This window comes from Mobula hypostoma, chromosome 24, assembly GCF_963921235.1.
Source record: "Mobula hypostoma chromosome 24, sMobHyp1.1, whole genome shotgun sequence".
Lineage (NCBI taxonomy): Eukaryota > Metazoa > Chordata > Chondrichthyes > Myliobatiformes > Myliobatidae > Mobula > Mobula hypostoma.
This window is the reverse complement of record NC_086120.1, coordinates 14,517,572-14,544,492: the sequence shown is the minus strand read 5'-3', so window position 1 is coordinate 14,544,492 and position 26,921 is coordinate 14,517,572. Positions and strand designations below refer to the sequence as shown.

The following is a 26,921-nucleotide window of genomic DNA, read 5'->3' as shown; positions in this document are numbered from 1 at the left end:
AGTAACTGGCAATAGAAAAAAATCCTCCTCTCACCAGAGGTTTTAAGGCCTCTTCCATGAAAACAATAGTTTTTTTGTAATTTATACATTCCGGTATATAAAAAAAAAATTCAGCTTTTGAGATTTTATTGCTGGATCATTAAATTACAGAAGCTCTTTTGTGAAGGATTTCAGCCTTTGCTATGTGCATTCTTACACTTGCAAACAGAGGCCTTCTTTGAGGTCTGCAATCCTGGCAGCTGCCCTCTGCACAGTTTTGGCTTTTCAACCAGGTCATTTACACTCTGAGCAGTTCATTCGACAAGCAGGCTGTCATTCAGAATCTCTGGATTGAACCCTATTTCAGTTATGTGGAAGTTCACACTTTCCACATGTGTAATAGTAACTCTTGGGGAAAACTAGATCACTTTTTCACTTTGTTGGCTGCATAGCCTAGCTCTGTTGAATTCCCATTAGGTTCCAGGAGTCATGAAAGACAGCTGGAGGAAAATCGTTAACAGTAAACTGGATTAAATCCAGATTTCCAATCCAAAAGGAAAAGTAATTTAAGATTTGAAAGTTTAAGTATTGCTCTTGCTGGTTTTGTGCAAGATGTTGTATACAGGCCTTTCTTTTCTTAATAGTCTATATTAGCTCAGGAAATATTTGTAACGACAATAGTCATCAAGAGTCTAATAGAAAATATAACTCAATACAAATGTAGACTTTCAAAAGCATTTTATTAATGAAAACTAAAACTTACAAAAACTTTCAATTTAAAGTGTCTACAGCTGGATTCCTTTCCACAACATAGAACAATTTGAATATTTACAGCAGTTTTACATTAAATTCACTGTCAATTCAGTACAAGTCTACATTAAACCCAGATACTCTTGAAGTGATAACAGATGTATAAACAGGTCTGTTGTTCCTTTGAAGACAGTGCATGTTAATGAATGTGAGGCAGCAAACAATCTTTATTTTCCCCTCTATTCTCATTGAGGTGAGGGACATTAGTGTCAGTGTTAATCAAGCTCCAAACCATACCAGCATGGATTGTTCCAGAATAATGCTGCTACTCCTTTCCAAAGTTCTGTACTGTATCTCTGTGACATTTTCACATCAGCTGCTTGTAAGATTTCTAAAGACTACTTCCATTGTGGCACAAAATTGGCATTTGTCTGTCCCTGGCATCTATATAATCTCATAAAATGCAGTTGCTCTTTTAGTATTTTTGATTCTCATGGAAATGTGCCCTTTGGCCCACTAAATGCGAAACCATCAAACACCACTATATTCTCCCCACAGTTTCATCAGCTTCCATCCCTTCCTCCCAAAGATTCAACCATCCACTTGATTTACAGTGGTCATTAACCACCAACCTACAGACTGGGATGTGGGGGTTGGGTACCTATACAATTACAGAAAACTCCACAAAGACAACTTGGTGACTACAACTGAGGTAGTAGGTCTGCTAGCCATTGCAACAAAGTAATTATAAAAGCACCATCAATGCTACCTCAAATTCTAATCTAATTATACTTAAGTTGGACAACGTTCAAAAACATGGTTAAGCCTTTGAGGCTGTTCTTAATAAAGCACCTCTAACCGCCTTTAATTGATAGCAGGGATTTGAAAGGATATATAAGTTTTCTGTCCAACAATAAGTGTGCAAAGATGTCCAGTTCTTCAGAAATATGTCTTCCTTCAGTACATCATCTGAGTGGGCACACTGCATAGATGCCAAATTCCACTCTACATTTCACCCATCGTCAAACTTTCCACCAATGGTTTCTGAATAATGACCCTGACTAATTTATTTCTGACAAATGAAGACTACGATAATGGAAACAAGTGAAGGGAATCTTAAACTAGGTATCTTTTGTGTGGTCATAACTTCACGAATGAACACAGTTTCAGAATCACAGAGCTGAAACATCTGAAGCTGCATTCCCTATGACAAATGGTGGGTACAGAAAAGGAGTAACACTGAAGTAGGATGTAGTCCCCACCTTGTACACATTCCAGAAAAGAACTAAGCAAATACTGTGGGAAAATAACCTGTGTTTGTTAATAATGTGTACTGATTGATATTCTGCTGGAAGCCATATTCACACAAATGAAATCTGATGATAAAACTTATCTACAAATGTTTCCCCGTTCTCTGCCGTACACACCCTAAAGCTTTCAAATACCTGTCCTCACTAAATGCCTTACTCTATTACATCGAGGCCGGAAATTCAGATGGCTAATCCTATGTGTTTGGTACCAAAGCTGTATTTAGTGACCTGAACTCCACCTGCAAATATTCCAGTGGAGGTCAGAATAGGGTACTGAAATCCTGCTTGCCTAATACAGTGAGATGAGGAGTAGCAGCCTTATTACTGCACACTATCTTCGTCCACTTAAAATCTATATCAATCCTAAAGAAATAAGTAAATCAAACTCAAATCACATTCTGGTTTGAAATGAGACAGACATTTTAACAACTGATAACTAAGACTACATTTTAAAGTGCTACACAAAAAAGAACATCAGAATTACTCATGTTCAACACCACTAACCTGACAATGTTAACAAAATTCCAGACAGCCAGGATTTTTCATGTATGACAGGTAGTTGTAAAATTATAATAATCATGGTTGACAAAGATTCAGCTGAGGTATATAGGTCAGAGGATCTAGAAAATCTTAGAATGATCAATAAACACCCACATGTCATGGTAATTGCTACATGAAGTTAATTAAAGATTAATTCCTCTCAACTGATTCTCAAATCCATTTGAGATCTTTAGAAGATTATATTTTAACTTTTAGAAGTATTAGTACTACAGCCAAATTAAGCTACTTTGTTATTGTAACAGCTTCCCTAGATTGGAAAATGTTTTTCATAATTAACTCTTGTAATTTTCAGGTATCAAGGTTAGTGGTATCTGAATAAATCTTCTTAAAAAGTGTTATTCTACGAAGTTGTTCATTCACGGTATGAAAATTCTGAAGTGCTGAATTACTGGTAAACCATTTTGTTCATAAGGACGCATTGCTGTGAATAGAACTGCTTATGCTTTATTGCTACCAATTTGATTAATCATCTGATCTCAGCACCACATCTAGTGATAGTATTAACAAAATGGGGAGTAAAAGGACCATCACTTCTAACTAAATCCCGATATGCAGTCTGTAACCATATTTTAGGTTGTATACATTAACTTGCAAATGTAGAGTTGAGTAAACATTTAATGTACACAAAACTATGACTTTACTGTATAAATTAACTATTTAATAATAATGGTACAGATCAGTTTTGGTAATGCTATGCATTTGCAGGGACCAAAAGCAACCAGAAATATTTTACCTCAGTCCCCTTCTCTCAACCCCATGATATTCATACCGAGGAGAGCTGCTGATGGTATACCCACTTTCAGTAAGACTCAAGTATTAGAGCATTACTAAAACAACTCTTGTCCCACATCTGTTTTTGGAAAAACTGCAGTTCACTTCCTGTAAGAGGAATGCCTACAAAAATTCACACACAAGAATTTGCATTTCTGGTTTCCACAGATGGTGAACTTAACTAGCACCCTCTTAAACAGATAAGATAGTTATAAGGGAATCTATATTTCCTGGCTGCAATGCACTGCCCTTTGCAAACTTTATTGAGGAATTTCCATGCCTTAACCCAGCATATCACATTCATTTGGAAAAGCATACAAGCTTGTTTCAATTACTGCAGCATTACAGCCAATTGGACGCCACAGTGCCACCTGGTGGTCGAAGAAAATACTTTTGCTGACCTTTGATCTGATTTTTTTTGTATTCGTGGCTATGGGTCCAGAATATAATAGCAAAAACAGCCCCTGCATATTACACCAGTTTCAAGAAACGGAGTGTTTAAAAAGGATGGAGTGTATGAGGTGGTAGATTTTGCTTCATTAGTATCAGAGGGAGTGTGCAAGTGGGTTGGAACTGTGAATGCAGCAGTTAGCAGTACTGCCTCAGCCCCAATGATCCAAATTCAGTCTTATCCTTGACTGCTGCCTATGTGGAATTTGCATGTTTTCCCTGTGAACATGTGGGTCTGAGTGCTTTGGTTTCCTTCCATATCCCAAAGTGCTAGTATGTTAAGTGTCCCCTTAGTGCAGTCAAATGGCAAAAGAATTAGAGGGGAGTTTAAGCTGCAACATTACAGGGGAAAAAAATAAAAGGATTGTTGGGATTGCCCTGTTTGAAACTAGCATAGATTCAGTAGGTAGGCTGTACTCTTTTAAAACTGAATCAGCAGAGGTAAGAGTTTTTGAGGCATGAAGACCAATTTGAGTTGATTAAAAATGTCTTCACAGAAAGACTATGGTGGCGTCCAAAATTATGCCATTTTAGGTATAAATAAATATAAATATCCATTCTTGAACAATCCCAGAGATTCTTTGCTCTCCCCCAGAAAGCACCAGCACAAGCACAAGGGTCCTATTCCAAACGAATCTGCAGAATGAGTGTCCCATGTTACTTCATTCAATAGTTAGCACTGCCATAAAAGATGCAAACTGGCTGAACTTTCTCTGGCTGGCTCTAGGAGTGCTGAGGCCAATGCACTGCAGCTCTTGGTAATATTAACAGCAAACACTCCAACTCTTACACATCTAGTAGTTTAGTATTCTGATCGACACTTGGCAGAAGTTCTTCCATTCCGACAATGCAAGAGTAATGCTTTGTTGCTCAGTAAGATTTGCTGAATACTGGTAAGATGTTAGGGTAAACAACAGGAATTCTGCAGATGCTGGAAATTCAAGCAACACACATCAAAGTTGCTGGTGAACGCAGCAAGAAAGAAAATTAGTGCGGAGGGAGTGGAGAGCAGAGCATTCCGAAGGAGTGAGGTTGGAATGGGGACAAGGTCTGAAACGTCGACTGCACCTCTTCCTACAGATGCTGCCTGGCCTTCTGCGTTCACCAGCAACTTTGAAAGATGTTAGGGTTTTTTTTTTGCTTCACCTGGAGATCTCTGCATTAATACATGGCCCTCTCACTCACTGGTTTCAAAATGATTCTTGCTGATAAACCCTTGAGGTATCCGCCTCACTAAAATTAATTTTAATTACCACAGTTACAGGCGTCACACAAATATTTGTCCAGCTGGGGTTGAGACGGAAGCCATAGTGAACTCCAGCTTCGAAGATATTACTTATTTTACTTTTGTATGACTGGGGACTTGGATTGCAAGAATGCTATAATGCTGACTGTACTTGGACCTGTGCCTCTGATTCCCCGTGCATGCCCATCTTCTCACTTGAAACCTACCCATAGCAGCTGTTAAGATCAGCTTCGGGCAATTTCTATTGGTTCTTCATGCATACTGAGATAATCTCACTAAAATCATATTGCTTTTGTTTCTCCCTTGCTGTTCTGTCAGGAGACAACACTGCATTTCTGAGCCATGCTCAGTTGGGTACTTTGTGGATGTGAACTCCAGGGTTTATGAAGCAACTAATCTGATGAGGATTAAATAGGAAGAGGAATGCAGCTTCTGGGTCTGACCCTTCTCCAGATGCCATTGTGAATATACTATGTATTGATTAATAAACGGTGAAACCTCAATGAAGAGAAAGCACATGAAGTTAGAAAGTTTACCTGCTCAGAGGAAATGTGGAATGGTTAGGAGGGCTGAGCTAAGTGTCATAAAATATGATGGATGTCCCCCTATTATGGATCGCTGCTGCTCACTGTTCCAGTTAAAAAAGGTCCTGAACTCACCTACACCCATGTGCAAAGAAGCAGATGTAGTAAAACTCTCTGCCGGCTATTCCGACAGTGGCAAATCCAATAAATCTCATGTCAACCCATGCAGATGGGTAACTATTTTACTAAACAAACAAAAAAAAACCAAATACTTCTTTTTCCAAATTAGACTCATTTCAAGTTTGAGAACAATGCAGCCAATTCTCTCCAGTCTGTCTCACCTAGGCATCAGTAACTAGTCCTCTGCAGCTCCTGTTTCCATCTCCTTTCAGCAAGAGACCTTTATAGATTTGACCTCTTCATCTAACCCATCGCTAAATGTCCAGCTCATCCTGCACCAGAGATACAAGCTACAGGATGACAGCACATAAGGGAAAGGAATTAAATAAATTACCCCCACCATATTCTTCAATCCATTACTTGACTGTAGTGTCACTGAAGATCTCAGCATTTCATGGTCTGAATGCTCATTGCCATTTTATCATGGTTAGATGCCAATAGGTCATAATCTTAAACGGGTGTCAATATTTGCTTTCCGTTTCTATCACAAAACTATTCAAAACCAGAAAACTCTAAACAATAACATTTGGATTTCTGCCTGATGATCTCTTTCCATATTTACCATTCCTAATTCCTTCCGTTTTTCCAGCTTTGTTCCTTTCCAGTGTTGCCGATAATCCAGCTGGGGTTAACTAACTGCAGGCCTCCAGCTGATTATAAATGTGTTCCAGAACTTTTAAGAAGTTTTGGTCCTTTGGTGTTTTATTGGCCAAGGATCCCTTGAATACAAAGCATGAAAAAGATTAATAACTCACCAAGTCAGAATGAAATAAATGCTTGAAATTAATGTGTAGCCTGAAGCACCCTGCGGACATTAAAACTGCCAAACCAAAGCACCATTCGTTACCACTGAATCAGAATGGATTTAATGAGCTAGAATTATATGCAAGCCACAATTCAACGATGGGTGGCCACTTCATATACCAAATGGAAATCACCGTTCAAATAACATTTACTGAACAAAGCCTATGTCCAACATAGTGAATTCCTGATGGCTTCTCTTAATGAAAGATACCAGTTTAGCTGTTTTCTAAATCTATATCACCCAATATGTATGAAATTCCATAACGAGAACCATCCAGATTCTCAAATAATTAAGGCACATTCAAGGAAAATAACTCAACTTACTTTAACTTTGTCTAAATATGTTGTCTCCTCATTCCATTTGTCCTTAAACTTCACAATGTCTGGAGCTGCCTTATAATATTCCAGGAGCAGCATCTGCCAAGGAAATTCAAGCAATATCAATGATTGTTACAACAGTCTTTCCTCAACTTTACACATGGAATGTCTTTGCTTTATTGGTGCCTTTTTAAAATGCAACAGCCTGCAACAGGAGAGGAAAAAAAATTACCTTGGACCCATGTGCACACTGCTGGGCCTAGAAGAGCAGTACTAAAAACACTAAACTATAGCAACTTAAACTCAAAATCATCTATTTTTGCGACTATAAACTAGTTGGCCTTTTGAAAGAGCAATTGTAACCATTCCCATTTATTGTTGTCCAATTACTGAAGTACTTGTCCAACTCACTTTTTTTTATGGAGAATGTTCCTCCAAAGCATTGCAAAAAAAATTATCTTTAATCTTCACAGAGTCCTACATCATGGAAACCTGCAATCCAGTCAGGGAGCGCCTGTGCATATTAATCCGATCTTCCAGCAGCTGGCCTGTGCCCAAGTGATGCAAATGCTCATCTAGACACTTCAATGCTATCAGTAATCCTGCTTCGACCACTCTCTCTGCAGCACATTCCAGGTACACACCACTCTCTGGGTGAAAAGGGGTCCTCCCAAGATTCCCTCTAAATCTCTTGCCCCCTGCACTACACCTTTGTCCTTCAGATTTATTCCCCTCTGGTAAAGAGGAAAAAATCCTACAGTCAACCTTATCTATTACTCCTGATAGCTTTCAAACATATATCATGTCCCCACTTAACTGCCAATATGCTGGGAAAAACAGACCTAGTCTCTCTCTCTTATCACTAAAACACTCCACACCCAGCAATGTCATTGAACGTGAGACAATCCAACACAGGTGCAGGTTTGCTAGTCCACCATGTCTGTACTGACCATGATGCCAATCTAATCCCATCTTTCAGCACCTGTCTGTGTCCCTCCATTCCCGATTGTTCGTGTGCCTGTTAAATGTTGCTATAAAATTTACTTATAACACCTCTCCTGGCAGCATGTTTCAGACACCTAGCCCTCTGTGTTTAAAAAAAAACGGCTTCCCCTGCAAATCTCCTTTAAAACTTTACTCCCACCCTACCTATGTTTTTTACATAGAGTGTATTCCAGTTAATTAGAATACATCGGGACTACTACATTCCGGCCTAATTAGGCATAGTTTCATGGAAATAGTTTAAAAAGGTATTAAAAAAAAAAGGCAAACTACCATTTAACTGAGTAATAAATTAGAACACTGCCAATACTATAAAACTATTAGTTCCAAAAAGTTATTAATCAAGGAATTCATCTGTGATCCCCGCTGTGTTCTTGTGAATGACTGTAAATGAACTAAATCTGCACAGGCACCTAGTGCAAATAATGAACTGCCTTCATCCAATGCTTTGAACAATTGCATCCTCCAAATGTTCATTTTCATCATAACATTCAAGATGATTTTCGATAGCTTCAGATTCTTTGTAGTTCCTAACTTGTTGAAGTAGCAAAATAGTTTCATTTTCATTCCCAGCCATTTCTGGCATCTCCAAGCTGGAATGCTTGAAACCACAGTGAGCAAAACGGATCTGAATTGTCTTACTGCTTGTTTCTAGCCAACTGTCAGTGACAAAAATCACTGCTTTCTGAACACACACACACAAATTACGCTATTTAAAAACTGTCCACTCTAAGCACAGTGTACAGTCTAACAGCCACACAGTGCATGTGACTGATGCTAGCTAGAAATTGTTCAGCGACAGTCTCCTGTCCCAATTATGTTGCATAGTATATGACCCGATTAACCAAAGGCCAAATTAACCAGAATTAAGCTATATACCACTTAACCGGGGCAGGAGATTGTTGCTGAACAATCTCTAGCTATCGTCAGACATGTGCATTTGTGTGGCAATTAGACACTACAACATGCTTAGAAATTACAATTTTTAAATACCATCAACTGCGTGCACTTCTGTTCAAAGAGCACTGATTTTTGTCACTGATAATTGGTGAAAAAGTAGTAGTAAGACAACTCAGAACTGTTCTGCTCACTGCAGTTTCAAGCATTCAGGCCTGGAGATGCCAGAAACGGCCAGAAGTGAAAATGAAACAATTTCATTACTTCAAGTTAGGAACTATTAAAACTCTTAGGTATCGACAATTATCTTAAATGTTATAATGAAAATGAAGATTTGAAGGATGCAATCGTCAATAGCATTGTATGAAGGCAGTTGATTATCTGTACCGATTTGTTCATTTACAGTAAATCAAAAGAACAAGGCAGAATACACTGGAATAAGAACTAGTACACAACTTTATTTTACTGTAGCAGTATTGATAAGGTTCTAATTGTTCTGTATTTCATTTAAGTATATAATTTGTTGTGCAGTTAAACAGTGGTTTAATACCATTATTCCCACAATCCTGATGAAGAAGTTACAGAACCTGAGCCTCTGTACCTCCCCCTGCAAATGGATCCTCAACTTCCTAACTGGAAGACCACAATCTGTGCAGATTTGTGATAACATATCCTCCTTGCTGATTATCAACACTGGTGCACCTCAGGGGTGTGTGCTTAGCCCATTGCTCTACTCTTTCTTACCCATGATTGTGTGCCTAGGCATAGCTCAAATACCATCTATAAATTTGCTGATGATACAACCATTGTTGGTAGAATCTCAGATGGAGACGAGAGAGCGTACAGGAGTGAGATATACCGACTAGTGGAGTGGTGTCACAGCAACAACCTGGCACTCAATGTCAGTAAGATGAAAGAGCTGAATGTGGACTTCAGGAAGGGTAAGACAAAGGAACACACACCAATCCTCAGAGGAATCAGAAGTGGAGAGAGTGAACAGTTTCAAGTTTTTGGGTGTCAAGATCTCTGAGGATCTAACCTGGTCCCAACATATTGATGCAGTTTTAAAGAAGGCAAGACAGCAGCTATACTTCATTAGGAGTTTGAAGAGATTTGGTATGTCAACAAATGCACTCAAAAACTTATATAGACGTACTGTGGAGAGCATTCTGACAGGCTGCATCACCGTCTGGTATGGGGTGGGGGGGGTGGATCTACTGCACAGGGCTGAAAGAAGCTGCAGTGGGTTGTAAATTTAGTCGGCTCCATCTTGGGTACTAGCCTACAAAGTACCCAGGACACCTTCAAGGAGCGATGTCTCAGAAAGGTAGCGTCCATTATTAAGGATCTCCAGCACCCAGGGCATGCCTTTTTCTCACTGTTACCATCAGGTAGGAGGTACAGAAGTCTGAAGGTACAAAATCAGCGATTCAGGAACAGCTTCTTCCCCTCTGCCATCCGATTCCTAAATGGACATTGAACCCATGACCAGTACCTCAATTTTAAAATATATATTACTTTTTTTTTGCATGATTTTTAATCTATTCAATAAACATACACTGTAATTGATTAACTTATTTTTTTTCTTCCTCTATTTAATGTATTGCATTGAACTGCTGCTGCTAAATTAACAGATTTCATGACACATGCTGCTGATAACAAACCTGATCCTGATTCTAATAGCACACATCAAAGTTGCTGGTGCTCCTGACGAAAGGTCTCAGCCCGAAACGTCGACTGTACCTCTTCCTAGCCTGGCCTCTGCCTGGCCTGCTGCGTTCACCAGCAAATTTGATGTGTGTTGCTTGAATTTCCAGCATCTGCAGAATTCCTCATGTTTACGTTCCTGATTCTAATCCTGAGTTTGTCTTTTTTATACATTTTTAACTATTTTCATGAAACTTCAGCTAACCGGGACAGCCACTTAATTGGGGCAAAATGTACTGGTCCCAATGTGTCCCAATTACCCGGAATTCACTGTACGTATTATCACAAATGTAAACCAAGTTCCCATTGGGCAGAAGATAGATTGTACATGAAAACAAAGTGAAAATAAGGTCCTTTGGCTTATATATACACAAATACTGAGCATCAACTTTAATGATGTATCCCACATGAAGTCAAGTTCCTCCAGTTCCTTTGTGTAATGCTCCAGATTTCCAGCATCTGCTGTATCTTGTAATTCCACAAGGGGAAGCAGGATGTTTTGATTTAATGGCTTGAGCCCCCCAAAAATTTAGCTTGCAATAAGTACCAGCAATCTATCTCCACAGGTTCATACTGCAGCAGTGTGCCCAAGATTAGTTATTAACATTCTATGTTGTACCTTCGGTTTGTGAATTAAATCTCACTCAGTTGAAGATATGGACGTACCATTTCATGAAGGACATCAGAGGTCAAAAATGTATCCTGAACATATGTCATCTCTACCTCCATAGGAATGCCATAATCATTGGGCTTTTGCTGAAAAAGAATAGAGTAAAAAGAGAGAACACAGACTTTCAAGTGTAAAATTACCAAAATCCTCCACCCTCTCCAATAGCAATAATGACACATCAAGGGCTCTGTCGTGTTATCATGGCCCATAGCAGCACACTGCCTCTTCACCTTCTATCTGTACTCTAAGGATGAGATTCAAGGCCACAGAATTCTAGTAACATCCAGAAGGGAGCCTTAAATGTTAACTTTGGTTCTCTCTCCACAGATGCTACCTGACCTGCTGAGTATTTCCAGTACTCGCTGCTCGTATTTCAGTTGTATAGCGTCCGCAGTTTTTCCACTTTGGAATAAATCTCACTTGTGAGTGCATGTCAAATGGCCATCAGTAACAACCAGTGGTTTTGGGAAGCTTGTGTGGGATCCTGATTTGCATCATTTTTAACAGCCTGATGAATGTTTCAGCTTGACAGTTGGGACCATGGTGGGAGGCTGCAACTGCAATTTACCATGCACACAAGTAATCTGGCAAATCGGTACCACAACAGATTTTGTAATACATGAAGAAACAAAGCAAGCAATTGCCACTTATAGCATACGCAAAAAGGCCTCAGGAAGCTGAAGTTTTTGACAAATAATTCTTCAGCGTGAGGTTTAGTAGATGTCCCTAACAGCCAGTCTACATACTGTCAAATCCTATAAGGGTAATAATGTAAAGAACCAGGTTGGACTCGGGAAGGAGCAGTTCCCTTTTCTTAAACCAGTACCATGAGATCTTTTTATGTCTACATATAGCTATTAGATTAAAGGAAATCTCTCTCTAATCCAAGATAGATTTCAAGGCAGTCTATTAGATCCTATATATCTGGGTAACTCTCTGAAAGCTGCTCATTGTTCCCAATTCCCACTTATAAATGGATCCTTTGACAACTCAGAGGCCCTTGCGTCACCACCATCTCCAGTGGGGCCACTACAGTGAATTAACCTTTTAAGAATCCCCCTAATCCCAATCAGTGCCATTAAGAGCCACCCTAAGTGTGATGTATAAATCCTGCCAAGTTGCTCTGATCAGGATAAACCCAGCTAAGTATTGGCCTAAACTCTGTTAATGCTGCTAAGCTTCACAATTAACCCTAAGAGTCTTCCTAAACTCTTACTGGAAGTGGACAGCTCTTATTGCAAATACTCATAATAAATTTTAAAATTCATTACATGCTTCTTTGTCCCAGTTCCCGTACGTTCTCATAAATAAACTGTGTCATCCTGGTATCTTTACTGTTATGTTATTTCCAAATATCTTTACAAAAAAAATTACTGCATTCCTTGATCAACATAACCCCCAGAAACTGCCCACATGCAACTTTTTCTTTACAAGTTCAGCTCAGTTCTGAGGGTTTTGTCACAGCAGGTACATCAGATGCTAAATGGCCAACCCCAATCACTGTCGTGATACCACAACTGAATCTTCACAGGTTTTCTAGACTGAGTAGATCAATGATTATATTAATCTTGAGAGAGTAGAAATTTACAGAAAAACTGCTTCCCGCAAATGAACAAAAAGGGAAAAAAAAATTCTGTCATAAAAGTACATTTGAAAACATGGAGTTTGAATGTAGTGCAGTCTTGCTATTTGGAACAAATCTTCTACGAAGGAAATTGAGATTTGATGTGGTATTAATGTAAGCCTTGCAGAAGTTAACTTTGGCAGAAAGCTGTTTTACAATGAGCAGCAACTTGAACAACACAGAAATCATTGTTATTGGGTCAAGGTGTTCAAAGCATCAGAGATGCTGTTACTAGGGCAAGGTGTGCAAGCACAACTGAAATAATAACGCTTTGGATTTAGTAGGGCACACAAGCACATCAAAAATCAGTGAGTTTGAATCCCCTACAACCACTGATCCAACAAAATTAACTGATTGCTGCTTCTAGCTCCACACATCAAAGTTGCTGGTGAACGCAGGTGGCCTGCTGCGTTCACCAGCAACTTTGATGTGTGTTGCTTGAATTTCCAGCATCTGCGGAATTCCCCGTGGCTGCTTCTAGCTCTTTAGTTTCTCCATAATGCCTCAGCACCAGCTGCGCTCTCGGCAACTTCTTCAGGCTGGACAGGAAGAGCGAGGAGTGGATAAACCCTCCAGTTTGGTATTGATGGAAGCAAAGACATGGGATCAGTTCTGCAATGCTTGTCAGGGTGAGCTCCAATTCGAAAAGGGTCAATCCACCCTGAAACATCATTTTGCCATTTACAGCTAGCAGGAGAAGCATGGTGCCCACACAGCAGCACTGCATCCTGTGGCCTTTCTACAATATCACTTGGCAATGAGATACGAGGCCAAGTTTACTTACCTCTGGGGGAGGAAGAACCCAAAATGGAGACATTTTCGATTCCAAGTTGCTGCTCCCTTGATGATAAGGCCCTTAAGTTAAAAAGAAATTGATTAGGCTGTTTCTTTAGCCTTTTAGACCAGGGGTTCCCAACCTGAAGTCCGTGGGCCCCTCGGTTAATGGTAGGGGTACAGGGTATAAAAAAACTCTGGGAACCCCTGCTTTATACATTTGTACTGTTAAGATGAAGATAGAGATCACTCTGTTACCATGGACAACATCAGCACCATCCTAGCAATGTTTTGAACTTGAAATAACAATAACTTCAGCCACTTGCAGTCCAGTTCGCCCTTTGTAAGCACTTAATTCTAACTCCCTCTCACTCACAGTGGTAGGCTTCCTATCTGCTCCTTCTATCTGGTTTCCCTCCATTTCCAAAAAAGAAAATATAAGCAACAGTTGGCATTTACTTACTGACCAGGGCTATCCAGGTTGCTTTCTTTCTGGTTCCTCTGAAGATACTGATTCTTTCTGTTACACTTTATCCTGCACTGTTTTTTTTTAACCTTGTTCTACCTCAATACACTGTGGAATGATTTGCTGTATATAAACAGTATACAAAATAAGTTTTTCCACTGTGTCTCAGTGCATGTGACAATAATAAACCGATTCCAATTCCGGCTTACAACCTGGTGGTTGCCAGGTGACTAACCACCAACTACAAAAGTGGATACCTCAAGATTGTTCCTCGTCATACTTCAGCACACAAATGTAAAAGAGAACAAAATGATTGTTACTCTGATCTGATGCAGCATGCAAACACACAATAAGCGTAGAGAACACAATTTGGAAAACAAACAAATAAATATAAACATTGCACGAGTAACTGTTATATACACAGCGTGGCTGCAAGTACATAAAGTGACACTCGGGGATGTGTATGTCATGGGGGTGGGGTGGGTTATTGGGTGGAATTGTCGATCAGCCTGGCAGCTTGGGGGAAGTAACTGTTTTTTTGACTCTGGTGTGGACGGCTGCATAACCTCTTCCCTGATGGGAATGATCAAGTCATCAGTTCACAGAGGCTTTGAGCTACTCAGGTCCACTAGAGCTATCGAACATCATTTACATTAATCCTACACCAATTCTACTCTCCATACGCTTCCATCGCCTCCCCCCCCACCCCACACTCACCTATACACCAAGTTACACTGACCAATTAACCTACCAACGCACACACCTTGCGGTGTGGGAGAAAACTGAAGCGCCCAGAAGAAACCTCCGCGGCGCAGGGAAAACATGCAAACTCCACACAGACAGCACTGGAGGTCAGGATCGAAGCCGGCACATATCTTCCAGCAGGAGGCACTCATCAGGAGCAGGGATACTTTGGTCAGCTTCCCTCATACTCAAAGGACAGTACGGACATCTGTGACTGTTCACCTACCCCAGCTGACAACTGAAGTACCTCAGTGCAGTTGGATGTAATAGGACAAGGGCATCTGGAAGTCTGAAAACCTAACAAGTCCAAGAATGAAACAGGAAATTCCTTCAACAGAAAGCCGTTAAGAGTTTTATATTTGGTCTCGTGAAGCCTCCTGTATTTTTTTTATTTATTCATTTACGGGATGTGGGGGTCGCCAGCTAAGCCGGCATTTGTTGCCCATCCCAATTTGCCCTTGAGAAGGTGCTGATGAGCTGCCTTCTTGAACCGCTGCAGTCCTGAGGTGTAGGCACACCCACAGTGCTGTTAGGGAGGGAATTCCATGATGTTGACCCAGCAACAACAAAGGAACAGCGATATGTTTCCAAGTCAGGATGGTGAGTGACATGGAGGAGGATTTCCAAGTGGTGGTGGTCCCAGTATACTTGTACACACTGTAAATTCTCTCACTGATTGCCCGAAATTTCTAGCTACCAATACCAACGTATCCTACTGCCATGACCAACGTTTAATCCATCGGTAAACCAGCAACACTATTAATGTCCCTTTCCAAACCTCCCACAAAATTCAAAACAGACCAAACCAGACAAGAAATAACCACAAGTAGCAGAGTTGCCACAGACTGCAGTTTGTCAAACCCTTGCTTTACCGTACCACTGCTTTAATCAGTGTGCCAACATACTGTAATGCTCAGAGACCTCATGCACAATTAATTCCTTACCACAGATAAGTGCTAGACATGGCTGGAAACTGTTAGTGGTCCCTTGTAGTTTTAACTGGTAGTCCATCTGAGAATCAATGTCTTGCAGGGAGGGCAGGGCGCTCGTGTACGGATGACTGTGGTACCAACCAACCAGTGACAATCCTCTCAGGAACAGGTTCTGGCAAATCTAAGGAAGAAAACGGTGATTATTTCTGGGAAGATACATGGCTGATTGAAGAACAACACATTTCTAATGATGATCTTGCTGTCAGGCTGTTTATGTATGTTCTCAGTTGTTCCATTTTAGCACTGAAGGCCTATTCCAGGACAAGGGAAGTGCACAAAACATTGATATTTTCATACCACAAGATCAGAAGAAGCAGAATTAGGCTGTTCGACCCATCAGAATCCACTCCGCCACTTCTTTAGGGCTGATTTATTATCTCCCCTCAAACCCATTCTTCATACAGATGCGCATTTCACGTGAAGCAAGATGAAATACATTTCTACTTGAAGGGATGCCTAGATAAAATAATAGCAAAGTGGTCTCCAGCACACCTACCAGTACAAAATGTGCACATTTATAGATATTCTCTTCCACTGTCGTAACACCCTGAACTTATATAGCACCTCAGTTTATAAAACATCCCAAGGTATTTCAAAAGAGAATGATGAGATGAACTTGAGTATTAGAAAAAAAAGAGAATGCTGGAAGTCCTCACCAGGTCAGGCAGTGAAACAAAGGTAATGTTCTTCAACCTGAACCATTAACTCTGTCCCTCTTCTGTCTGCTGTATATTTCCAAGATTTTCTGTTTTTATTTTAGATTCCCAGATTCAAGACAAACTTTGTCAATTAAATAGATACGAGACCAAATTGATCAGAGAGGTGGATTTTAACAGATGTCAAAAATTGAGAAGGGGAAATGAGAGCGATAGTGGAGCCAAAAGCTTAAGGCATAGGAGGGGAAGGGAGAGCAAGGAAAAACGAGTGAGGATGATTATACCAGAGCCTCAGGCCTTGGAGGTGGGCAGACCACAGAGAAAGTAATAGGCCAGGCTACAGAGAGCTTGGAAACAAATTTGAGAGTTGTCAAATGAAGGTTGGTGGCAATGTAATGGGTGTATGTACTTGGTGAGTTAGGACTGAAAATGCACTTGTAAACAAACTGACGTTTATGAAAATTGGAAGGCAGAAAGTCTTCCCAAAAGTGACTGGAATTGGCAGCCTGGAGACAAAGACAAGGCCTCAGCTGGTGCAAATGTAGTAAAGGCTTACATTAGTCAGTGGAAGAAGGCAGCCTTAATGATAAATCAGTTACATTGTTGGGATCTCACATCATTGGCCAAACACGGCACCAAGTTTCTGGAGAGGATTTCTTAGGATGAAGGGGCTTGGCTCAAAACATTCACTATTACTTCCCCTTCTTAGTTGCTGCTGAGACCTGCTGAGCTCCTCGAGCATTTTGTGTGTTACCAAGCTTCTACGTGATCTAATTTGGTCTCAAACTATTGCTTAACTGCACAGTGAAGATGACAAGAAAGAAACCACAGCAGACGCTGGAAAATTGAAATTAGGAAAGAAATTGTTGAGAAGACTTAGTTGGTCGGGCAGTATCTAGGATGGAAGAAACAGAGTTAAGGCTTGAGGTCTGACTCACAACACTAATTCTATTTCTCTTTCCATTGATGCAATATGACCTACTGAGCATTCCAACACTGTGTTTCTATTTTGAGTTTGTGTTAGGATACTAGAGTCTGTAGCTGACAGTGAAGATAATGGGTTCAGTATTCCCAGAATAAAGAGAAGGGACTTTCTTCTCTGCGGCACTTTGGAGACTTAGGAGAGCTGTAGGCTGGCAGTGGTGAAGTAGAATAGAATCTGTGTTTTCAGATTAAACTATTGAGGGCAGTGAAGATGAGCAGTGTGATTGGGACAAGCACAGATTGATGGGGAATCATAAATTACAGTGTGGGACTGGTTGAGAACTTACTGCACATAACCTTTCAGCTATAATTAGAGAGGTAAGAATAGACCCCATCCGTGAGTGATTGGGGTGGATGTTGTGACCAGTTCCATCAAATATCTGAATTGCCAGGCACAACAGGCAACAGATCAAGTATTAGTGCAGATAGATACTTGGCATGATAAGCCTTGTGTTGTAGAACTCTATGACAATGAATACAGATAGGTTGATAAAGGAGAGGAGGAACTGCTTACTACAGTCACGAAGGACGTCATTAATAACTTTAGGAACTGTTCCAGTACTGTGGCAGGAATGGAGATATGAACATGCGGGACAGGAGGATCTGAGAGCTGACAGGACATTCAAGGACCGGAGTAGAAAAGGAGATTGAAGATGGGCAAACATTTACAGAAACAGAAGGGTCAACGGATGCTTTGACAAAAAAAAATGTTTAGATAGCAGCAAAGACACAGACCTGAAAAAAGGGAGGGAAGTACATGAGGAAAGTGAACCAGTCGAAAATGGGTGCTGCAAATACTGTCAAGGGAGGAAGAGTTTGATCTTATGAACAATTTAAGAGGTTAATCATCCTTAATTACTTGAAAGTGCAATCTCAGCATAAACTCAAACAAGGGAACTAATATGAATCATACATCTGGAGGACATCTTATACATGCCTTATTACTTCAATAAACACAGATTCTAACTTATACCATGTCCCACTTACCACCAACTCTGAGTTTGGTGTCCAACACCTGTTAACAAAAGAAGCAGCACCAGTTTCTAATTCCTCCCATGCTCTCAAAGACCTTCACTCCTTTGCTGATCACCACTTTGGTGAAGTCCCATTCCTACAACTCGCTTCCTATCTTGGCTCTTGATAATCCTGGAAATTAATTGTTCTATAACTAGTGGCAAAGATTTCAGCTGCCAAGACACTAGTGTGTGGATTTCCAGGTCAGAACTTCTCCACCTCGTCTCTAAAGCTTTTAAAATCTACTTCTTTCAGGAAACTTTTTGTTACTTGAGCTAACATGTCACAGTGGCACGAGTCCAACACTGTTCTTGAGAATACTGCTGTCAAATTTTATGATGTTAACGGTGACATACAAAGGCACTATAGAAATACAAATTGTTGTTAACAGAAATAAAGACATCAAGTTCATCCGGCTGACTGTGGATGATATTTTTAAACCTTGCCAAACTTTGAATTATATGATCTGAACTAAGGTTGAAAGGCAGGAGTGCCACACAACAGCTGGCATATCAGATTGCAGCAGGCCTCTCAATAGAAATTGGCCTGCCATCTATGATTGGATGTAAATGGAAACATATTTATTGATTAGGCTCCAGGATAATGACAAACAAGAGAAAATCTGCAGATGCTGGAAATCTGAGCAACACACAATGCTGGAGGAACTCAGCCGGCCAGCCAGCATCTATGGAAAAAAAGTACAATTGACGTTTTGGGCTGAAACCCTTCGGCAGGACTCCAGGATAATGACCTTTGGTCGATGCGTCTCCACAGAAATATTGCGTCTGACCAATAGGCCTGATGTGGAATATTACGGAATCATATAATTTTATTTAAACAACTATCTTGTAATTGGTTCAACATGAACATCCTTCTCTCAATTCAAGGGGATTGGCAGGGTGGTAATGAGAGTGGCTTTGAGTGCAAGAGGCCAAGGGTGGAATGGCAACACTTCACGAACTCAGTAAAGCTTCTGCAATAGGATAGATGTTCAGTTGGCTTGAAAGGAAGAGGACTGGGCTGTTTGCCAAGACATTAGACATGGAACTTGGAGAATGCCTGGATCATCACTCGCTCTTACAGCTGCCTCTGTTAAAGAGAAATGATCTTCAGGAGCATAAGCGAGGGTGTACGTGGAGGCAGGGGAATCTGGGAAAACAATACTTTACCTCTTCTTCAACCGCAGAGGCAGAATCCTTGTCAGAAAGCCGTATTCGACATGGAAAAGCTCGGAGAACTGTCAATACTGTCAAAAAAAAATACAAAACAGTCAGCAGGGAACAGTGTTGTAAACGAAGGAAATACAAGATATTATAGATAACAATATCCATTGTTATTTACTTGGGATTTACTGTGGTAGAACCGGGCATTTTACCAAGGCTTCACTCTAACAGAACAATGTAGGTAAGGGAAAGAACAGACAAAAAGACCGAGGGAGGTATAGGAAGTTGGCAGTAGCAACTATACTTGGGCGGCCACTTTATTATGTACATCTGTACAGTTGCTTGTTAATGCAAATATCTAATCAGCCAATCAATTGGCAGCAACTCAATGCATAAAAGTATGCAGACATGGTCAAGAAGCTCAGCTGTTGTCCAGACCAAACATTGAATGGGGAAGAAATGTGATCGAAGTGACTGACTGTGGAAGATAGTTGGTGCCATATAGGGAGGTTTGAGTATCTCAGAAACTGCTGATCTCCTGAGATTTTCACACATAACTGTCTCCACAGTTTACAGAGAATGTTGTGAAAAACGAAAAAAACATCCAGTGAGTGGCAGTTCGGTGTTAATGAGCAAGGTCACAAGAGAATGGCCAGAACAGTTCAAGCTGACGGGAAGACGACATTAAACTCAAATAACCATGCATCACAACGGTGGTGTGCAGAGTAGTATTTCTTGAAGTGGATGGTCTGCAGCAGCAGAAGACTGTGAACATACACTCAAAGAGCACTTCATTAGCTACAGGAGATACTGTTCCACGATAATCGCACTTACTCAGTGTTACTGGATAAGTTACATAGATGGCATGGTCGTATCAAGAAGAAACTCGATATCATAATCTGTAGATAGTACCAAACTGGCTGGGGGATACAGCTGAAGAGGGAAAACAGGGCAAAGCACATTGAAGACATCAGAAGACTTGAGTTGCAAATTGTTAACATGGGAAATTTAATCTCATTCAGAAAGTAAGCGAAAAGATCTTGGGATACTAATGAACAATTGATTAAAAGCAGCTTAGGCATTTAAAAATGCAATTGAAAAAAAACAAAGTATATTTTACCCTACAGAGTTCAAAATGAATGGAGCTGTTAAAAGTTGTATAAGGTTGTTTTCAGTCTACAACAAGCACGCAATACACATTGTTGGAGTTACTTCTACGAGGAGGACATGGAAGCATTGGACAAAGAGCAAAAATAGATTTGCAAGAATAGGGATGATAGCAATCGGGAAAAGGTGAGCTGGTCAGGGAAATTTTCTTAAGGAAACAGCAAGATCAGGAGGTAGCCCAATAAAGTAGGTGGCACAGAATGATTAATGAGGGACCTAGTCATTGTCATGGCTAGTTTTGTTCCGAATATCAGCCTCCGTTTAGAAAAATCTCAGACCTCTGATAAAATCTCTTCCTTTCACCTTAAACGCATGACCACTTGTTTTTGATACTCCTACCATAGAAAAATTTTCACCTCTCAGAATTTATATACTTCTATCAAACCTCCTTAGAAATTGCATTTCTGCCATATTTGATGCGCTAAATGAGTGCTACATGTAGCTCTAATGCCCAATCAAATTTAAAAAAAAATTGGAACATCTCTGCTTAAGAAATTATGTGTTTCAGAGCCTCTGCTGCTTGCTGGACTTACAATAGCAGCATTATTTTGAGCACTGACCGGCAGGAAATGTTGCGGGACAATGCGCAATGGTGATGAAGCCCAGTGAACGGAGGGGTAGGTTTCAGAAACAGCAAAGGGCAACACAAAATGGGCCTGCGCGAGGAAACCCAAGTACGGTGCAACCAGTCACATCCCACAAACACGATGGTCCCAAGCCCCAACCATCTGCAGCAGTATCAGAATCTCAGACAGAGGGTATCCTCAGCTGCTGTTGTCAGCACACGGACACCTTGCTCTGTACAGAGAGCTACCAATACGGAATATGCATCTGAGTACCATCGAAAATGCTGATATCCAGGTCTAATCCCTTAAATCATGAAAAATGCACTGCATTCAGTGTGATGTGTTTCTTGTTGCACTGTGGGTTGATTACAACGTCACGATCTACTAATGGACACCCCTCACACTGAAGACATCACACAGCAAAATTCTAACAACAAATAATTGGAACGTTTCAAAATATGCCAAAGTTGTGTTGTCGTGCATTATTTACCAATTTAGAAGTACAAATAATTTTTTTTTTGTCTGTCTAATACTATTTCTAGGCTACCAATCTAATGTTCAGAGAGAATGTGCAGAACAAGTGCATTGATTCGTGGAAGTGGTGACAGGGGTGGATTAGGTTGTGAAGAAAGCATGCAATATGCTTGCTTTTACAGGCCATGGCATCGAGTATGAAAGCTGGGCCACCACGCTGAAAACATACAAAATATTGGCTAGAATTGTGTACATTTCTGGTCACCACACCACAGGAAGGATGTGGTAGTATTAGGAAGAGTGCAGAAGAGACTCACCAAGGTGTTGCCTGGAATGGAGTGCTTTACTTACTTACAAGGACAGATTGGATAGCCCGTGTTTATTCTCACTGGAACTTAGAAGGCTGAAGGCTGACCTTATAGAAGTTTCTAACATTATGAGGGGCATAGATATGGTAGATAGTCAAAGACTTTTTGTTAGGGTGGAGGAGGCAACAGCTAGAGGCCATAGGTTTAAGGTGAGAGGGGAACATTTTAAAGAGGATCTGAGCGACATGCTTTATACGCAGAAGGTGGTGGTCATATGAAATGAACTGTCAGAGGAATTGGCAGAGGCATATATAACTACAATGTTTAAAAGACATTTGGACAGGTGCTTGGATAAGAAAGGAGCAAAGCGATATAGGTCTAATGCAGGCAAATAGGATTAATGTATAAAGGCATCCCTGTCATTGTGAATGAGTTGGACCAAAGGGCCAGTTTCTGTACTGTAGAAGACAGAACCAGAAACCATGAGTACAGGATATTACTACCAATTTAGCAAGGGAAACAGGAAGTGGTTTTATTATTCAAAGAGGGATTATAAACAGAATTTGGCACCACAACAAGCAGCTGAGGCATATTTTCAGAAGGAAGAAAAAAAATAGCTGCTGTAAGAATGATGGAATGGGAAGAGTATAAACATCAGTACAAGATAGTACAATTCATGTAAACAGTCAAAAGGCAAGTAAATTAATAAACTTTTTGCAAATTATTTCATTTATACAGCAAATATTTTTCTTTTTTCAGTGCTATACTTGTCCCTGTATTTGAATAGGTATGACATACTGCATTTATATTTGTATAATGCCCTTTCTATAAAATTTAGTATTAAATAAAGGTATGAATTGAGAGTCACTTACATTGTGTGCTTGTGTCCCACCTTCCTCCAAGGTAGCCAACCACCTCACTGGTCGTTAGGTGGCAATGAAAATCCTAAAAAAGATGAAGGACTTTATATAAGCGAGGATAACAAGTATTAGCCTTATTGGCTGCTCAATGCAACTTCACAGTAAATCCTCTTACAGTATATCAAATTCTAAGACTATTCTGAAAAGAAAATCAATCAAAAATTCTGCTTTTCTTTCTTACTGACTGAATGTTCCTTGCTTACTCCTTCTATGTTGTAACCTCAGAACAAAACACAACCATGTTCCACGCCCTTACATACAGTGGAACACATCCAATCATTTACCAAAAGGAAAATATATGTGCTGGGCAGGAACGATATAGTTTCAGAAATAGGTTACTGAAGCTAATGAGGAAGAAGCTGCAAATAAGACTTTTGATTTTGAAGTTGCTCAGTGTAAGTGAACGGAAGGATAGAAATACATTTGGGAAGTCTGAGGATTCTGAAGGGAACTGCTATTCAACATGATCTTTCTATGATATGAATCCTCATCATCTTTAATTAATTGCGCACATAAAGACAGGATAACAGAAGGCCACTCAGCCCTCCCAAAGCTATCCTACCGTTCAATTTGATCACATCCACCCCATACTTCAGCAATTCCTCTGTGCCAGTTCCCCACAATTTCCTAATCTTTCAACTATTTCATCTTTAATCACCTCCAATGATCGAGCTTCCACAAACCACCGGGGTGGAGAACTCGATTCTGCACTCTCCACAAATAGGAATTCCTGCACATCTCAGATTTAAATAATCACCCCCTTATCTGGTAACTACAAATTCTCATTCAAAATACTTACTGATGGAAATTTCCCAACATTATTCTATCATACCTCCTTACGATCTTAGGCATAACAATAAAATCTTCACTCATTCCTGCACCAGCTCTAATCATATCTCATTCATTCACTGAATTACAAGAAGTCTTCAAACTTTTCATCCCACATGTACAAGTATAGGTGACGGTAAATTGCCCCCATGTAGGTGAGTGGGAGAATCAATGAGGAGCTGATGGGAAAATGGAGAGAGTAAAAACACTTCATGTAAATAGGTGCACAATCTGAATCACTGAAGAGCCTCTTCCCATGCCTGGATTTACAAAGCAACAGTTCTACTAGCTGTACAACTTTTTGTTAATTTTTTCATGTCTACACCTCAGGAGAAACCATTTCAGTCTGTTTTAGGTTTCTTGCTAATCTACTTGTTTTGTTTGAAAGAATTGAATTCTTCTGTATGACAAGAATTGAATTCTTACTCACAACTTGTGTCAGTTCAGAACAGTAGAATCACAAATAGGCTCAAGGGCAACACTCATGCGTGCAAATAGCACTTGAAAATATTTATTAGATACTAGATTAGGAATACATTTCAATAGCAAAATAGGACATGAATGGACCGTATAGTTATGTCTGTCCATGTTCCAAAAATTTCACTTCCAACAACACCTACATGCCAAAGTACATAACTACAGCAGATTATTATGAGCTTAATATCAAACCTCCTTACCAGTGAGGGTCCTGCCCAATATTCGTTATTCTCAAAGAGGGCCTGGATTTACAAAGCAACAGCTCTACTAGCTGCACAATCTTTTGTTAGTTTTTTCATGTCTACACCTCAAGAGTAGCCGGCTGGTGGTGTAGTGGCATCAGCGCCGGACTTTGGAGTGAAGGCTCCCGAGTTCGAATCCAGCCGGCTCCCTTGCACACTTTCCATCCGTGCTGGGTTGAGCATCGAGCTAGCAACTCGGCCTCATAAAAATAAGAAAGCCTCATGACAGCATCCTGATGACTCCACTTGGAGTTAAGGGCTTTCTTCTTCTTCTTCACACCTCAAGAGAAACCATTTCAGTCTGTTTTAGTTTTCCTGCTAATCTACTTGTTTTGTTTTCACTTTCCAATTCCTTGTCAATACTTAGGTCCTCCTGAGCCAAATAGTGGAATCTTACCGATATCCAGCCTGACTACTTTTTCTTTTGATAACCTCATAAGCTTTTTAATTTCATTTAATACTAACTTTAAATTCTCCGGATGGCTATGGGTAGGCTTTTCATGTTGGTTTTTAAAAAATTGCAAACTGTGTATTAGTTCTTGAAAGGTTAACCACTGTATGCATAATGTCACACCAGTTTCTCAATCTAGCACAGCCAATCGAAGCCTCATGAATATATAGTTATGATGAGATTTGACACCCTAGATTCTAAATGAATTGGGAAGCATTTTCCAAGACTTGGGGATTAAACGCTACCAGTCCTCTCCACCAGTGATGGTGGGTAATGGAAGGTGAAGAAGAGGTTGGGAAATGAAAAAAAAATTAAAGATTTATTCTGCACATATACATCCAAATCACTTAAACACTTACCACCAGCAGCAGCACGTTGCTTGAAATCGCAACGTTAAAAGGCTGGAACTTGTTCATAGATGTGAATGATGTAAGTTCAACCAGTGTATGAGGGTCCCTGAAGTAAAGGAAAGAAAGGAAAGGGACCGTCTGGGTTACAGATGTCCCGATTCACAGAAATCTGACTTTATGCAAATTCTCCCATAGCACTTTTCAATAATAATGATCTTTCAGGTTATTCATAAATGACTGGGATACAGTATATAATTTCATTACCTAATTATGGGTAACGATAGGATGAATATTCAATAGAAGAATCATAAACAGGTGTACGTGGAGCAGTACGACATGGACAGCTATACACACTCACCGGCAGCTTTATTAGGTACCTCCTGCACCTAATAAAGTGGCCACTGAGTACACGCTTGTGGTCTTCTGCTCCTGTAGCTCATCCACGGTCAAGGTCCAACATGTTGTGCATTCAGAGAGATTCTTCTGCACACCACTGTTGTAGCGCGTGGTTATTTGAATTTAATGTCATCTTCTCGTCAGCTGGAACCACTCCGGCTATTCTCCTGACCTCTCTCATTAACAAGGTGTTGTCTCCCACAGAACTGCCTTTGACTGGGTGTTTTTTTATTTTTCACACTTTTCCCTCCGTAAACTCTAGAGACTGCTCTGTGTGAAAATCCCAGGAGATCAGCAGCTTCTGAAATACTCAAACCACCCCATCTGGAACCAACAATCATTCTATGGTCAAGGTCACTTAGATCACATTTCTTCCTCATTTTGATGCTTGGTCTGAACAACAACTGAACCTCTTGACCATGTCTGCATGCTCTTATGCACTGAGTTACTGCCATGATAGGCTGATAGATATTATCATTAATGGACAGGTGTACCTGATAAAGGGGTTACTGAACGTATATATAAAAAAAACACATGTTGGAGAAACCAACTGTTCTCAGGAACGGAATTTGGGGACTGCCTGAATTTTACTCCTCTTATTTTTCTTACAACATGGTAGGAGACGATTTGGCCCACTGAGTTGCTGCCAGCCATGAAGAATTCTCGTCTGTCCCATTCTCCCACTTATTTCTCCGTAGTCAGGGAAGCACAGAAGCGTAGCTGGGGTGGCACAATAGTGTAAGGTTAGTGCAATTGCTTTATAGTACCAGTGATCACTGATTGGGGTCAGATTCCCACCGCTCTCTGTAAGGAGTTTGTACGTTCTTGCTGGGACTGTGTGGGTTTGCTCTGGTGTCCTCGCACATACCAAGACGTACAGTTAGGGCAAGGGTTAGTAAGACATTGGCGCCAGAAGCACGATGATACTTGTGGGCTGCCCAGCACAACTCTTCTTGATCTGATTCGATGCAAATGATGCATTTCACTGTGTGTTTCAATGTATATGTGACAAATAAAGCTAACCTTCGTTAAAAAAAAATCTAGAAGTGTCAAAAACTAGAGGACACAGGTTTGGGATAAAGAGAAAGGTTCTGAAGGGATCCAAGGAAGAATTTTTCACTCAGAGGGTGGCTAGAATCTGGGATGCACTGCCTGA

At 40.3% G+C, this 26,921-nt stretch overlaps 1 protein-coding gene across 1 annotated transcript in view; it reads right to left on the bottom strand.

The window, feature by feature from the left end:
* Nucleotides 1–712: 712 nt before the first annotated feature.
* The window catches only part of mpnd (MPN domain containing), a 43,140-nt gene continuing 16,931 nt past the window's right edge, over nucleotides 713–26,921 (bottom strand). Inside the window, exons 6-13 of the mRNA XM_063032097.1 lie at nucleotides 25,379–25,475; nucleotides 22,974–23,046; nucleotides 19,593–19,669; nucleotides 15,722–15,890; nucleotides 13,578–13,648; nucleotides 11,166–11,255; nucleotides 6,900–6,992; nucleotides 713–6,490 (exon numbers count right to left, since the gene is read on the bottom strand). Coding sequence (XP_062888167.1) covers nucleotides 6,404–6,490; nucleotides 6,900–6,992; nucleotides 11,166–11,255; nucleotides 13,578–13,648; nucleotides 15,722–15,890; nucleotides 19,593–19,669; nucleotides 22,974–23,046; nucleotides 25,379–25,475 — 757 coding nt within the window. The 3' untranslated portion in view covers nucleotides 713–6,403. The remainder of the gene's footprint in view (nucleotides 6,491–6,899; nucleotides 6,993–11,165; nucleotides 11,256–13,577; nucleotides 13,649–15,721; nucleotides 15,891–19,592; nucleotides 19,670–22,973; nucleotides 23,047–25,378; nucleotides 25,476–26,921) is intronic.